Here is a 13966-nt window from a genome sequence, read left to right as displayed (position 1 = left end):
TTATTTAATTACAATTTATTTTTTATTATGTATATTTATTTTTAAATTTATCACATAAAAAATTGTATATAATTTTAAAGAATTGTGGAAGCATCATTTTCCTAAAGAGCTAAACTCTTTGAAGTGACCCGTCAGGTCAAGCTTGACAACTTTGCCACATCTACCAATCAACATCAAAACCCATTTTTTTATGTTTTCCATAATACTAGCATGATTCAACTCGGAAAAAACCACAAGCAAACTACGTTCATCATAAACATGCCTAGAATAAAATATGGTAAGGTCAAATGCCTACTCTCAATTCTTGGTGTAACAATCAAAATTTCCTGCAAAAAAATGTATATCAATAAGTCCTTTCCTCCATTACAATAATAATAAAGCAAAGACTTGGACTATTCAACTCGGTGGCTTCTAATATTCCATCAGCACAGAAACTTGACTTCAACATAACCCTTACAGATACTCAAATGAAACTTATCATCGAATGATCAAGTTTAATCACTCTTGTTAATGAATTCTTATCTCAACATTCTTCAATCTCGTGGATGTGCTTTTACTAGCCAACAACACAACCAAAAGGCTTCAACTTGGTCTATAAAAAGTTTTCAGTTTACTTCACACAGTTTAGAAATGAAAGGATACTTTCTACTTCTCATTTTTCAACTCTCTTTAATTCTTCCTATCATTGTTCATGGCCGGAGTCAATCAGGTTCGATAGTTTCATCTCATTATCCTGAATCCTACAGTCACTTATTTTTCTTGAATCTCCTCTAAAATTTCTTCTGCTAGTTTTTCATATTCAGTTTGGTGTCTTGAACTTTTAGTTTGTCTACCCTCGATTTAGTTTTGGTTTTAACTTGTTGGTTTATGGTTTTGGAGAATCTTAGTAGAGTAGTTTGTTAGGCTTTAGAGTTCTTTAGTTGGTTTTTTGTTAGCTGGCTGTTTTTGGTAAGTTGTATAAGGATTGGTTCACCCTGAAGTACATATTTATTTATTCATTATCACTGATAAAAAAAAATCTTGAAACTTAAACTTGCACCTTTTACAGGATTCATCAGTGTTGACTGTGGACTTGTGGATGAACCAAGCTATACAGATGAAACTACTTCCATCTACTACTCTTCGGATGTCAACTTCACAGACAGTGGTGTGAGCCACAGCATATCATCTGAATATAAGGCTTCTCTTGAAAGGCAGTTCTGGAATGTTAGAAGCTTCCCAGTTGGAACCAGGCACTGCTATACCCTTGTTTCTCAAGGAAGTGGCAAGAAGTATTTAGTGAGGGCAAGGTTTGCATATGGAAGTTATGATGGAAAAGACTCTCTTCCCGAATTTGACATCTATCTTGGAGAAAAATGGTGGGGATCAGTGGTGTTTGAGGATGCAGCCAGTGTAGTCACCAAAGAAATCATTTATGCTGCTTCCTCAGATTATGTTCATGTTTGTTTATTCAACACTGGCAAGGGTACACCCTTTATTTCAGTTTTGGAGCTTAGAGTTCTTAACAGTGATGCCTATCTAGTCAACTATGTGGAGCTCTTGGCACGGTTTGATGTAGGCTTAAAGGATGGTGAAATAGTGAGGTGAGCCATGTTACAGTGTAACCAAGTTATACTTGTTTTCTTGTTAATTCTTACCATCATAACAATCCTCAAACCAACTTTTATTATTCTGTTTTTATATTTAGCAAATTTTTTACTTGAATATTCAACTGTTTCTTGTGGGATCGATATCCGTTCTTAGGGACAAATTATTACTTCTGACAACACGGTGCACTTGCCGTAGAAAGTCATCAGAACTACCACTAAAAGGGAATATGACTTTTTTTCTTTTTACTTTCTTTCAATATAGTAATGCCCTGATGTTCCTCCCTCTTTTTTTCTTTCCCAAAGATTTCCAGATGATGTCTATGATAGAATATGGACACCTTACAACTCAAAGGACTGGAAACAGACTGATACCCTCCTTACCATAGACCAAGGTGCTACTTCATATAACTTTTTACCATTGCCACCCTCCAATGTCATGGGAACAGCAGCAATTCCAGCAAATGTCAAGGACAATATAGAGTTCCACTTCCTTCCCGAGTATAATTCTTCCACACTTTATGTGTACATGTTTTTTGCTGAAATCCAGAAGCTTCAGGCAAACCAAATGAGAGAGTTCAACATTTTTGTAAATGGGGACATTTTAAATAATTATCCAATCAATCCTTTATACCTGCAGAGTGTGTATCACATAGCTCTAACTGAAAAACCGTTGGACATTTGGATTAATAAAACTAGTAGATCAACTCTTCCACCTCTTCTCAACGCCATTGAGATATATACCACAAGAAACCTCTCACAATCCGCAACATATCAAACAGATGGTATGTTCTTAGACACCTGATTTTGCTTTCTAGTATCACCTTATTATAACTGATTACAACCCTGCACATCATTATTCACATGCACTACTCTTATTATTACTCATTACTATATTCATGATAATAGTTGATGGTATAATAAATGTCAAGTCAATGTATGGAATCAAGAGAAACTGGCAAGGAGATCCTTGTATACCAGTAGCTTACTTGTGGGACGGTCTTAACTGCAGCTATGAATCTGGTTCAGCAAGAATTATATACTTGTAAGTTTGGTCTGATACATAGACTGATGCTATAGTTTTAGCTTCAAATTTACGCTTATATATTCAATATTATTAACAAAATCTTATAACATGCTTTTAGGAACTTATCTTCCAGTGGTTTAATTGGTAATATAGCATCTGGCATATCCAATCTGCAGTACATAGAATATTTGTAAGTCACTGAATCTACCTCATACAAATAGCAACTTACATAGTTGATCACAGAAAGTTTATGATTCCTCCTAAAGTTGAGTATAAGAAATTTGTTTCTATTTTAGGGATTTGTCAAACAACAATTTGACCGGGGTCATGCCTGAATTCCTACATCAACTAAGCTTCTTAAGAGTTCTGTAAGTTAACTATATTGATCAGGGTATAGTTTATGAAGAGGTAGTGTTTTCAAAAGGCTAAGCTTGTTGAAATTGATTTTTAATTAACTTTTTTCCCTTAATTATTTAGAAACATGTTAAGGATCTCCATGTGCATCTTACAGTGAAAAAAGTACTCAACTAGATCTACCTCTCCATAAAATTTTCACCCTTTTTTATTTAATGTGGACCTTATAGAGTATTTTTTATGAAAGATGAATAATGATTTGTTATTTCTTTATGCAAGAAACCTAGAAGGCAATCAGCTATCAGGAACAATTCCAACGCAACTCATTGTACTTTCCCAGAACGGTTTACTTGAATCCAAGTATGTTCTGTTTCAAAATTCAGTTTTGGATAATACTCTGCCTCTCTGTTTTGACTTCATTCCCAATGAGTTACTCATTTATCTCATTTTTTGCAACAATATGTGGAATGGCATATTATGTTGGTTTACCATTTGGTAAGACAATTCCCATAACATGTTCATCATTTACATTGTAAATGCAGTTTTGGTGGAAATCCAAATCTTTGCTCCCCAGGTTCATGCAACAATAAAAATGGGAACAGAGTTGTAATCCCACTAGTGGCATCGCTCGGTGGAGCTTTCGTGATACTAGTAATAATACTGATTTCTTTCTACATACACAAAAGGAGACAACCAGGTACCATGTTGTTTTTTAACACAAAAGAACAATGTAAAAGGTGTTCTTCAAAATCAGTGTTCTTCAAAATAAAAGTGGGAACGGTTTTTACATTGTCATTCTTAAGTTGATATACAACTGTTTAACAGTATAAAAAGGACAATGTATCAAATTTGAAGTTGATTTCTACATTGTAAATTTTCAATTGGATTTTTATTTTGAAGATATATAGGCAAGATTATCTAAGATTGCATTATATTAGGCATAACATATAAATATAGTGTACAACAATTAGCAGATATTTGCATGGACTTTGACACTGTTTCTTTCTTCCCACAGCTTCAGCTAGCAAACGGATTGGCTATTCCAGAATAAAGGAGGAACTAGAGACAAATAAACAAGAATTCACCTATGCTGAAGTCCTGAGCATGACCAAAAATTTTGAAAGAGTTGTAGGGAAAGGAGGATTTGCTACAGTCTACCATGGCTGCATAGATGATACTGAGGTAGCTGTCAAAATGCTCTCTCCCTCAGCCCAAGGGTATGTACAGTTTAAGGCTGAGGTACAATGGCTAACTTCAAATATGATCATAATTATATATATACTCGTTAATAATATTTTGTTTATGATAATTGAAGGATTATTCCTTTTTGATTTACAGGCCAAATTTGTTGCTGTAGTTCATCATAAATTTTTAACTTCTCTAATTGGATATTGTGATGATGGCGAGAATATGGCTCTCATCTATGAGTATATGGCTAATGGAGACTTGGCAAAACATTTATCAGGTATTGTTTAAGGTCAATTTACATAATGTGTTTATGATTGTATCCACCTTTGCTAGATCAAAAAGGTACTGGTGGAAAGTAAAGGCTTCTGACTCTGTAGTTGTCTTAATTATCTGCATAAAGACTCTAAACAGTCAATGAATTCCAGTAATATATAACAAACCATTCAAGTCAAATCAGATACACTTAAATGAAGCATAAAAATTAAGTCAAAGATCAGGTGTATGGACTGGAAAACAACTTTTTTTATATCATTCTGCACCAAAACACGATGCCTTTTCTTTTTTTTCTGAGATTTCAAACTCGTGCATTCCTTTGTGGATTCATAAAAATGTAGGCAAAAGCAAAAATATATTGAGTTGGAACCAACGACTTCAAATTGCAGTGGATGCTGCCGAAGGTAAGCATGGAAAGAATCATTTTGCACCCTCTTTCTTTAGAGTAAGAGTTTTATGCAACAAAAATGTAAGTTGAGACTTTAACTGTAGGATTGGAGTATTTGCATCATGGCTGCAAAGTACCAATTGTTCACAGAGATGTTAAGTCTAAGAACATCTTGGTGAATGAAAAATTGCGGGGTAAACTAGCAGATTTTGGGTTGTCAAAGATCTATCCTGATGAAAGTGACACCCATATGACCACAGTGGTAGCTGGCACCCTGGGATATCTTGATCCAGAGTAAGTTATGGTTTTGACTCAAACCCTGGTGGCAAAATTCAAGAGTCTTGAGACAACATTTCATATAAATTGAGTTGTAAATTTCTATGCATCAGGTACAATAGATCAAACAGGTTGAATGGAAAAAGTGATGTTTTCAGTTTTGGAGTAGTGCTGCTTGAGATAATTACAGGTCAACCTGCTATAACCAGATCTGAGGAGAAAACTCACATAGTTCAATGGGTTCATTCTGTGCTACTTGAAAAGGAGATCAATGATATTGTAGATTCAAGATTGCAGGGAGAATTTGACATTGATTCTGTAAAGAAGGTCTTAGACACTGCAATGGCTTGTGTAGCAGCCACTTCAATTCATAGGCCAACCATGAATCATGTAGTTAATGAACTGAAACAATGTTTTTCAAACAAGATGACTCCTCCCTTTGACTCTGATGATCTTGAGAGTTCATCCAACAGCTCAATCACTGTCTCCTTTGATGGAATTAGTGGAGAGAGCTCTCTAGAGAGATAGCAAATTGAGAGTGTAAATGTACAAGTTTAGTATTAAACTAATTAGAAATAATCATTATTATGATTGTTAACATGATTATTCTAAAAATAAACAAGTTTAGATGACTGGTTTTTATTGTATGACAGTATAAACACTGTTTACATTCTCATACCTATGTAATCAATTTTTTGTAGTTTTGAAATCATTTATAATTTATTTTCTCATAATTTTGTAGCTAATATAATTTGTATTTATTTTATAATTTTGTTATTTTAAAGAATTCTTAATTTATTTACCTCTTTTAACATTATTTTGTATTGTATTATGAAGCAAATGAACTAAACTAAGAATACTTATAATATTTAGGAATTTTTTAAATATGGATAAAAATTTGTCAATGGTTGTTATGTCCAACTTTTTAAAGGTGTCTTTTGCAACAAATGAACTTAATTAAGGAAAGAGACAACAGTTAGGAAATTTTTTAAGGAAAATATTTTTCTACTTAATTTTATCAACAAATTTTTTATTTGGATTATTTGATAAGATATTTTCTCGTAATTATGTAACATGCCAAATTTTGTATTTTTTTGCTAATAATTTTCTTACTTTGAATAAATTATAATTTAAGTAACTTTTTCAAATAAACTAATTCTAAAATAGGGGCAACAACTTAGGAGTAAATAAACCAAATCAAGAAAATTGTCAACACCTAGAAAATATTTGTACACTGTATTATATGCTTCATTTTATTTTTAATTTTTTAAAAATAATTTATTTATTTATAATTTCTTAACTCGTATTTTTATTTTATTTTTTTGATAATTTTCTTTGAAGAAACTCACATTAAAACTTTGAGCATTGCTTTGTGTCATTTTGTAGAACAAATGAGCTAAATCAAGAAAAAATGGCTAAAGCGAGGAAATATTTGAAGTACATATCTAAAAATATTAAGTATAATTTATTTATTCATAATTCTTTAACTCTCTGAATTTTTTTCTGATAATGTTCTTACTTTCAATAATTTCTATTTTACTCAAATATTTGAACATTATAATTTATTTACTTTGTAACTAACAGAATTTGTATTTTTCTATATTTTTTTTTACTTTTAAAATTTTTAAATTTATTTAACATTTTGAGCATTATTGAGCGTCTAATTTTTGTGTGTGAATAGTATATTATAGGATTTTGTCGAATGAAGTGCTTATTATTTATTTTTTTTCATTTTCATTTTTTTTTCTCAATTTCTGAGTTGACCGACAAATTTTATTGAAACACACCATCTTGTTGCCAAAAAATATCGACATTTTAATAAAAAAAAATAGACATTTACGGTAATAAAAAAAATTAATAGAAACTCAATTTAAAATATTCAAAATTATTTATGAAATACTCAAAATTTAATTAATCATATTTTTTTATCATGTAACTAAATAAAAGAAAGTAATATCCAGGAAATATTTAAAGATACATTATTTTTTCCATCAACAGATGCAAAACAATCCTCAACTAGGAAAAATAATTCCTTTGTATAATTTTGTAACTGTAAATTTGTAATTTTTTATTGATACTTTTGCTACTTTATTTTTTTTTTAACTTTTTTTCCTTTTTTTAGCCATGGTATCATAATATATTAGGAAGTAAATAAACTAAATAAAAAATAGTGAAAAAAGCCAGAACTCTCATGACATCAAGCCATGTTTATATTATTTCATGTTGGTATTTTTTTAGGTTTCGAATTTTATATAAATAATGATAATCTCTATAAAGTTTCATTATTATATAATGGATTAGGTTTGTTTTTTTATATCTTTGATCTTTTGAAGTTATTAACTTTAGTACTGGAGTGTTTTTTAGTAAATTACAATAAAATTAAGATAAAAAAAATAATTAATTATTATATTAACTAAATTATATACTTATTTTAGAAATTAAAAAATTATTGATATATATAAAATAGTTTTAATTATTAATAAATATTTATAAAGTAGTTTTTAAATTGGTATATAATCATTAGCTACCAAGATTTTAACTCCTAATTACTTATATTTTAAATTAATCTATATATTAGTAGCTAAAATTTTGATAATTAATTTAGATACCAATTTTAAAATTATTTTATAAATTTTTATTAATAATAGAAATCATTTTAGATATTAATAAATTTTTAATTTATAAAATAACCTTTAATTCACTTAATATAGTAACTAATTATTTTAATCTTTAAAATTAATTTCTATTTAATGATTTTCTTGTTGTAGTAATAACAGTGATATCCGAAGGTTGATAGAAATACATAAGAGTTATATATGTTAGGGTAATGATACATTGGCAACCCACATCTTTTATACAATCACATTACAACTCTCAGTACTACTATACCAAAGAGGGTGTAACCTTTAGGTTGTGTATATGGGTTGGGTTACCCCAAAGTAGTCCTTTAATTTAATTTATTTAAAAAAAACAACTCTCAATATTATTATTTTAATATTTTTTTATATTATTTAATTCCAACTTACTCTTTATTATATATATTTAGTTCTAAACTCATCACATCAAAAATTTGTATACAACAATCTATAGATTTATGGGTTGTGAATGTATCCTTTTCCGATATGTCATATAAAGCAAGAAACATTAGATTTTGGAGAATAGAAAAAGAAAATGGTATAAACTTGAGATTGAAAGAAGTAGTGGGAGATTATATATACTTGGTGATGATGAATGGTGAACAAAAAGTAAGAATAATTCTAAAGCATGACAGACGAAAGGCCGAAAGGGTTTCATTTTGTACTGGAAAACGCCACATGCAGATACAGTAGCATTGCAAAGAGGCATGTGCTTAGCCAAGATATTCGAGCCATATTAAAATAATCCATGTTCTTCCACATTACCACCCACATCATGTTTCGTTGTAGTATTAGCCATCGTTATCATACTCATCATCATTAACAATATCATTACTTGCACTAATATTTAACACCTTCTTCTCAACTTCTGAATAAGACACACGGGTTTGCTTTATGACAAACACCCCTGCCAAAAAAGAAGAATATACACGTGCCCAGCAATGAGTTTAGACTGATTTTCAAGAGCACGCTTTGGGTTGAATCAAGGAGACAGGACCACTGACTCAGCTCACATCTCTTGAGGGAATGTCTCTTGCATTTCTTTATTTATCTAACAGACCACTTGTTCTTCAAGAAAACCTTCAAGATCTCAAACAAAAGAAGAACACTTTTGAGTACTACTGCATCAAACTATTTTAAAACCAACTTAAAGTGCCAATCACTTTCTAGCCTTTCATATAATCATGGGTGTTATAATTGCTACACCTTTCTGTAAGCTAAAAGGTTGTGTAATTCACTTCTTTACTTTCGATACTTTTACCATAACCATCTTTCGTTCGTAAAAGTAAAATGCAATGCCGTGGAAGCATTAAAAGCTTGCCTTGATTCACTCACTCGTGCATGCCCATGATTTATGATAGCAGCTACAAAATTGCCGTGATTGATGAGAATTTTAAACAAGTCTCTCACTGTATATATTCTGAATTGATGTAAATATTCTGATTTGGAATACGTCGTTGTGTGTTTTGTGCAGGTTTTTTTATTTCTATATCCTTATTGTAAGGTCGGTTTAATGAGTTTGGCGCTTAGGTGTTTGGTTTACTTATGTTTGCTTGGTTTACTTATGTTTGCTGACAAAGATCAAGTTTAGTTGTTGGACTTTTGTGTCTTGTCTTGAAAATGTGTTCTTTTGGAGGATTGATGTAATTGTATATTGATGTGCTCTAGAATTTTGTTATGGTAGGTTAATGTGACTGATGTGTTGTAATGTAGGATCCCAACTTATAAGAAACTTGTGTTGAGATTATTTGTATAAGAGTTAGAATATCTTCAATCGTCTCATTTTATTTTGTTTTTTGTTTTTATACTGATAAAAAACTAGATATTCTGAAGAAAATTAAGACGTAATTTACTACTTATGAACAAAATTGAAGTTTTGGGTAGGACATATATGAGCATATGTTAATCAAAGACCCGAATGAAATACAATTAGAGGTTATGAGTTCTGAGACTATTTTTACATCTTTTCTTCTCTTCCACGATAATAATCATTTCCAACCCTTGGAATGTTGGATGTGGGTGTGGCCGCTAGGGTTTTGGAGGGGGAAATGTGTTTGTATGGGAAAAGAAGGGTTGAAAGAGAAGGCTATGTTAGGAGGAGAATTCACTGTCTGAAGCTTGTTACCTATATTTTCTAGTGCTTTGACTTGTGCTCTGAGAAACTTGAGGTAGTTTGCAGCTTCATCAAGCATTGATGCAGTGTCCATCTTGCTTCCACCAGGCACAATCTTCTGCAAAACCCTAATCCTCTCACTTATTCTCTCCCTTCTTTCCCGGGCAGCCACAGTCTGTGGATCAGTTGATATCCTAACATTCTTCCTCTTAGGCTTTTCCACCACTTCCAATCCCAAGTTCACTGGCCTAAAAGCTGCAGCCCTATATATCATTTCCTTCATTTGTGCTACTGCCTCTGGATCAGGTTCTTCAAAGGAAGGTGACACAGATGAATTTGGCTGCTGGAAGTTGATATTTGATGAACCAGGATGCTTATCCCATCTGGGTCTCTTGGACTTTGGTGAAGTCTCTGAGACAAGCCTGAAAGAATTATGAGCAATGCTGAAGCATGAATTGCTCCCTTTTGTGCAAATAACTTCAGAATCTATAACTCTTGCTTGACTGATATATTGATCTGAGAAGCTTTGAGACACTGTTTCATCCAGCTCATTCACTGATGGATACTGCATGTCACTGTTTCTTGCATTGGAAGCATTGCTCTCAGATTCACCCGAGGAAACTGCACTGCCATAATTGAAGTTACATAAGTTTGTGCAGTCAGATAAAACCATCATGGAAATCCCATCATCTTCGATAGACGTGTCTGTGTTGCCATTTTTAGTATCTGAAAGCAAGCAATCAAGTGACTCAAGAGAACAGGTAGCCTTGCCGTTTTGTATACCATTGATAAGGTGTTCTTGCTGGTGGCTCATGTTGAAATCTGTTTGATAATTGCTAGTTTGGTTCATATTGGCAGAAAGGGAGGGACATGATTGGGATGTTAAAGCTTCTCCCCAACTGGCTCCAGCTGCTCCTGATTTCACAGGCATGGTTGCTGTTCTTTGTGACAGAATACTCATTATCTCAGAAGTGGATGGGTGAACCATCTCCCTTTCTTTTTCAGAACAGGGATATGGATAACCTGTTTGATTGAGAACACTTGAAAAAAGGTGTGGCAAGGAATGATGATACTCTCCTTCAAGGTCTTGAGGATGACTACTCCACAAGCTCGGTATGTTACCAACAAGTTGTGATGAGGAATCCCAACTTAGACCGTCCATAGGTGATTGATTTCTTGACAACAATCACTGATGAACTGAAACTAAAAGAGATCCAATTGACTGTTGAAAGACAAAGTTGCTCCTCCTTAATTACCTATATATCATGTTGAAGACATATATCAGAAGACACATAGGTACCAAATTAGCATATATATTTCCAAATGTATGATTATGTGTAGTAAACACATGCCATATCTCAAACAGGACTGTCTATATGTGTGAAAAACTAAAAAATATATACTTAAGTACAAATATAATTATAATTTTCAAGAGCATGCCAGTGTAGATCTAGCTGTTTCCAAAACAAGAAAACTAACAAAGAGCCAAAAGGATTACAACAATCTGGTAGTAGCATTAGCTGCCTTATTCAACGGAGTAGGATGAAGATTGTGATGAAGGGAAAGAAAACAACCAAAGCTTATGTCAGATGGGGCAACTGAATTTTATGTACTGTTTCATTATGAACAGTAAGTTTAGTTCAGTGCTTCAAAACATTGACCAGATACAAAACTGACGAGAGAATAAAAAGCTAGAGAATAAAGATTGTACCTTCAGATGCCATGGAATACAAGTACTGATGGTGCAGTGTGTTTGTTGAATGGAAGCTTATATAGATTGGAAGAACAAAAGATATGAGCTTTTAGAAAAAAAATATTGGAACTTGAACAATTATGTCAGAAAATTGTACAATAAATAGGCATTGATCATGTATTATGAGAAAAAGGAGAGGGTATATAATATGCTTTAACAGTTTTTGAGCAGTACAATGGTTTTTGGAAAAGATAAGGCTAATGGGTGTGTAAGACTATATTTTTGCAGACGGGGACATGGAAATTTTGAATCTCAGCTGATTGAATATTTTATTATCTGTTTGTATTCTTTTTAAGTGGGGAAAGCTCTGACCTCTTTTTGGTTGCTTATGGATATTCCATGCGCACTGTAAAGTTGCAGTGAAAGTGAGAGCATCTGTTACAGCATCACTCTCTTTCCAAAGATTTTTGTTAATCATAGTTTTAATCATAGCCTTGTGATGTTCTTCACTTTCTACTATTGTAATTGTTTAAGTCGAAGTGGTAAATTCTTGAGGAATCTACTGATTATATCAGAACCACAGTACTGATGTAAGATTCAACTTTCTGCAGTTTCAAATGCTCCACCTTCAAAACTTAGTGACCTGTATCAATCAAATGAGTGAGTTTTACTTGTATATTAATATTTTTATCTATAAAACTTCTCTGCCTCTCTTCTTTTTATGTATATCAGTTGTATTAAGAACCCAATTTCATCTTCTAATATACTAGCAACACTTCAAAATTTATTAGTAAAAAAATATATAATACAGAGGATTCTATGTCCTTATGTCATTTAAAATACTGTCAAATTTATTGCATATAACATCTTTTAATTTAATGAGACATTTTCAGTACATCAAACTGGCTTAAGAATATGTTTGAATAGGATTATTTACTGAGAATAATGTTACACTGTTTCCACCTAGTTATCTTGCAGTAACTTTTGCAATAAGGCAAGAAGAGAGAAAAGTGTAGAAAAGTGATGGTTTGGGAATAGTGTTGTTGTTAAAGAAAGAGTGAAATTAGGAAGAGAAAGTTGGTTGAATAGTGTGTCTGGTCAGGTTTGTGTGAAGTTTGAAGGAGTTGAGTTGGTTTGATTTCATTGCATTGGTGCCATGGAGACAAGGAAGGAGGGGTCTCACTTCTCATAAGCTCCTCACATGCACCCCATCATTACACCTCATTCAATGGCTTCCCATACCATTCAACATCTTCTTTCTCTCTTCTTTCTCACTTCTTCACTCTCCACTACAATACAAATCCTATGCTAACAAACATTTCATACCACAATATTAAGTTTAAGCTTTAAAAAAATAGGGTAAATTTTGATGTTGAAATTGTTTTTTTTTATTTGAAATTATTTTTCGTCTTTAGTTTAAATTTAAGATTTAAAATTTAAAATTTAAAATATTAAAATATTTCAAGTTAATTAACCTAAATGTTAATTTAGGATTTAGGATTTATGGTTTAGAGTTTCATACCACAATATTGTAAGTTTAAATTTTAAAAAAATAGGATAAATTTTGATGGAAAATTGTTTTTTATGTGAAATTATTTTTTGTCTTTAGTTTAAATTTAAGATTTAAAATTAAAAATATTAAAATATTTCATGTTAACGTATGTTAATTTAAAAATTTTGTTTGTTACTTAAAAAAATTCTGATAAAGATATATTTTAATTATTTTCTTACTAGTGAAAGTTAATATATGTGAGAAACCTGATTCTCTTCACTTAAATGTTACTTTTTTAACTATCTTGTTTCCATTCATAAAACTAAAAATTAAAACTTTAAAAAATTTAAATCGGTTATTTAAGACCAATATAATGTTCATAACTTGTAAATATTTTAACTCTAATCATAATAGTAATAATAACTCATTTCATGACATATATATTTATACATATAAAAAATTAAATAATAACAATAGCTTTTATCCTTTTTTTTACATCAATATGTATAAAAAAATAAAAATTTTAAGGGCAAAAAGAGGCATTATAGTGGATTTTTGTTTTCTAACATTACGTAAATAAGTATGTTATGTTTGGAATAACATCTTCATAAAAAAAGTTATTTTAAAACACGCCTTTATAATGTTAAAATCTTATCTTATAGTAGTGCCAGTTTAAATGTATTTTATTTAGAAGTCATTGTTTAAAAACCTAACTTTAGATTATTATATTTTAATTTTTGGATGAAGTCGTGTTTATAAATAGAATTTTAGAGATTTTTTAGTTTATATTGAATCGTATTTATAAATATAATTTTAAAATTTTTTTTAAATTAAGATAAATTTGTATTCTTTAACATATTATTCTAATTAAGTTGCTTTATTGATTTATGTGAAATTATGTGTAGTTTAAATTATTACTATTAAATATCTTATTTATTTA

At 31.1% G+C, this 13966-nt stretch overlaps 2 protein-coding genes across 3 annotated transcripts; one reads left to right on the top strand and one right to left on the bottom strand.

The window, feature by feature from the left end:
* The first annotated feature begins 440 nt into the window (after positions 1 to 440).
* On the top strand, positions 441 to 5834 carry LOC137835881 (putative LRR receptor-like serine/threonine-protein kinase At1g05700). Of its 2 annotated transcripts, none has more exons than XR_016521224.1 (13): positions 441 to 709; positions 1049 to 1583; positions 1893 to 2371; positions 2496 to 2631; positions 2732 to 2803; positions 2910 to 2981; positions 3247 to 3327; positions 3510 to 3664; positions 3983 to 4184; positions 4306 to 4432; positions 4770 to 4832; positions 4921 to 5110; positions 5206 to 5834. XR_016521224.1 is itself a non-coding variant. In XM_068644624.2 (13 exons), exons 1-13 carry the CDS (start codon positions 511 to 513, stop codon positions 5618 to 5620), a joined length of 2748 nt encoding a protein of 915 aa, XP_068500725.2. In that variant the 5' UTR covers positions 443 to 510; the 3' UTR covers positions 5621 to 5834. The 2 variants fall into 2 exon arrangements, 1 of the variants encoding a protein (XP_068500725.2); XM_068644624.2 differs by having other exon boundaries at positions 443 to 709; positions 3983 to 4206.
* A 3768-nt stretch (positions 5835 to 9602) lies between these two features.
* Positions 9603 to 11709, bottom strand: LOC137835873 (transcription factor bHLH87). Its single transcript, XM_068644615.2, has 2 exons — positions 11553 to 11709; positions 9603 to 11097 (listed from the first exon to the last, which is right to left on the bottom strand). Exon 2 carries the CDS (start codon positions 11001 to 11003, stop codon positions 9717 to 9719), a length of 1287 nt encoding a protein of 428 aa, XP_068500716.2. The 5' UTR covers positions 11004 to 11097; positions 11553 to 11709; the 3' UTR covers positions 9603 to 9716.
* Positions 11710 to 13966: the final 2257 nt, after the last annotated feature.

This window comes from Phaseolus vulgaris, chromosome 5 (genome assembly GCF_051622355.1).
Source record: "Phaseolus vulgaris cultivar YP4 chromosome 5, ASM5162235v1, whole genome shotgun sequence".
Taxonomy (NCBI): domain Eukaryota; kingdom Viridiplantae; phylum Streptophyta; class Magnoliopsida; order Fabales; family Fabaceae; genus Phaseolus; species Phaseolus vulgaris.
This window is presented reverse-complemented; position numbering and strand designations above follow the sequence as displayed.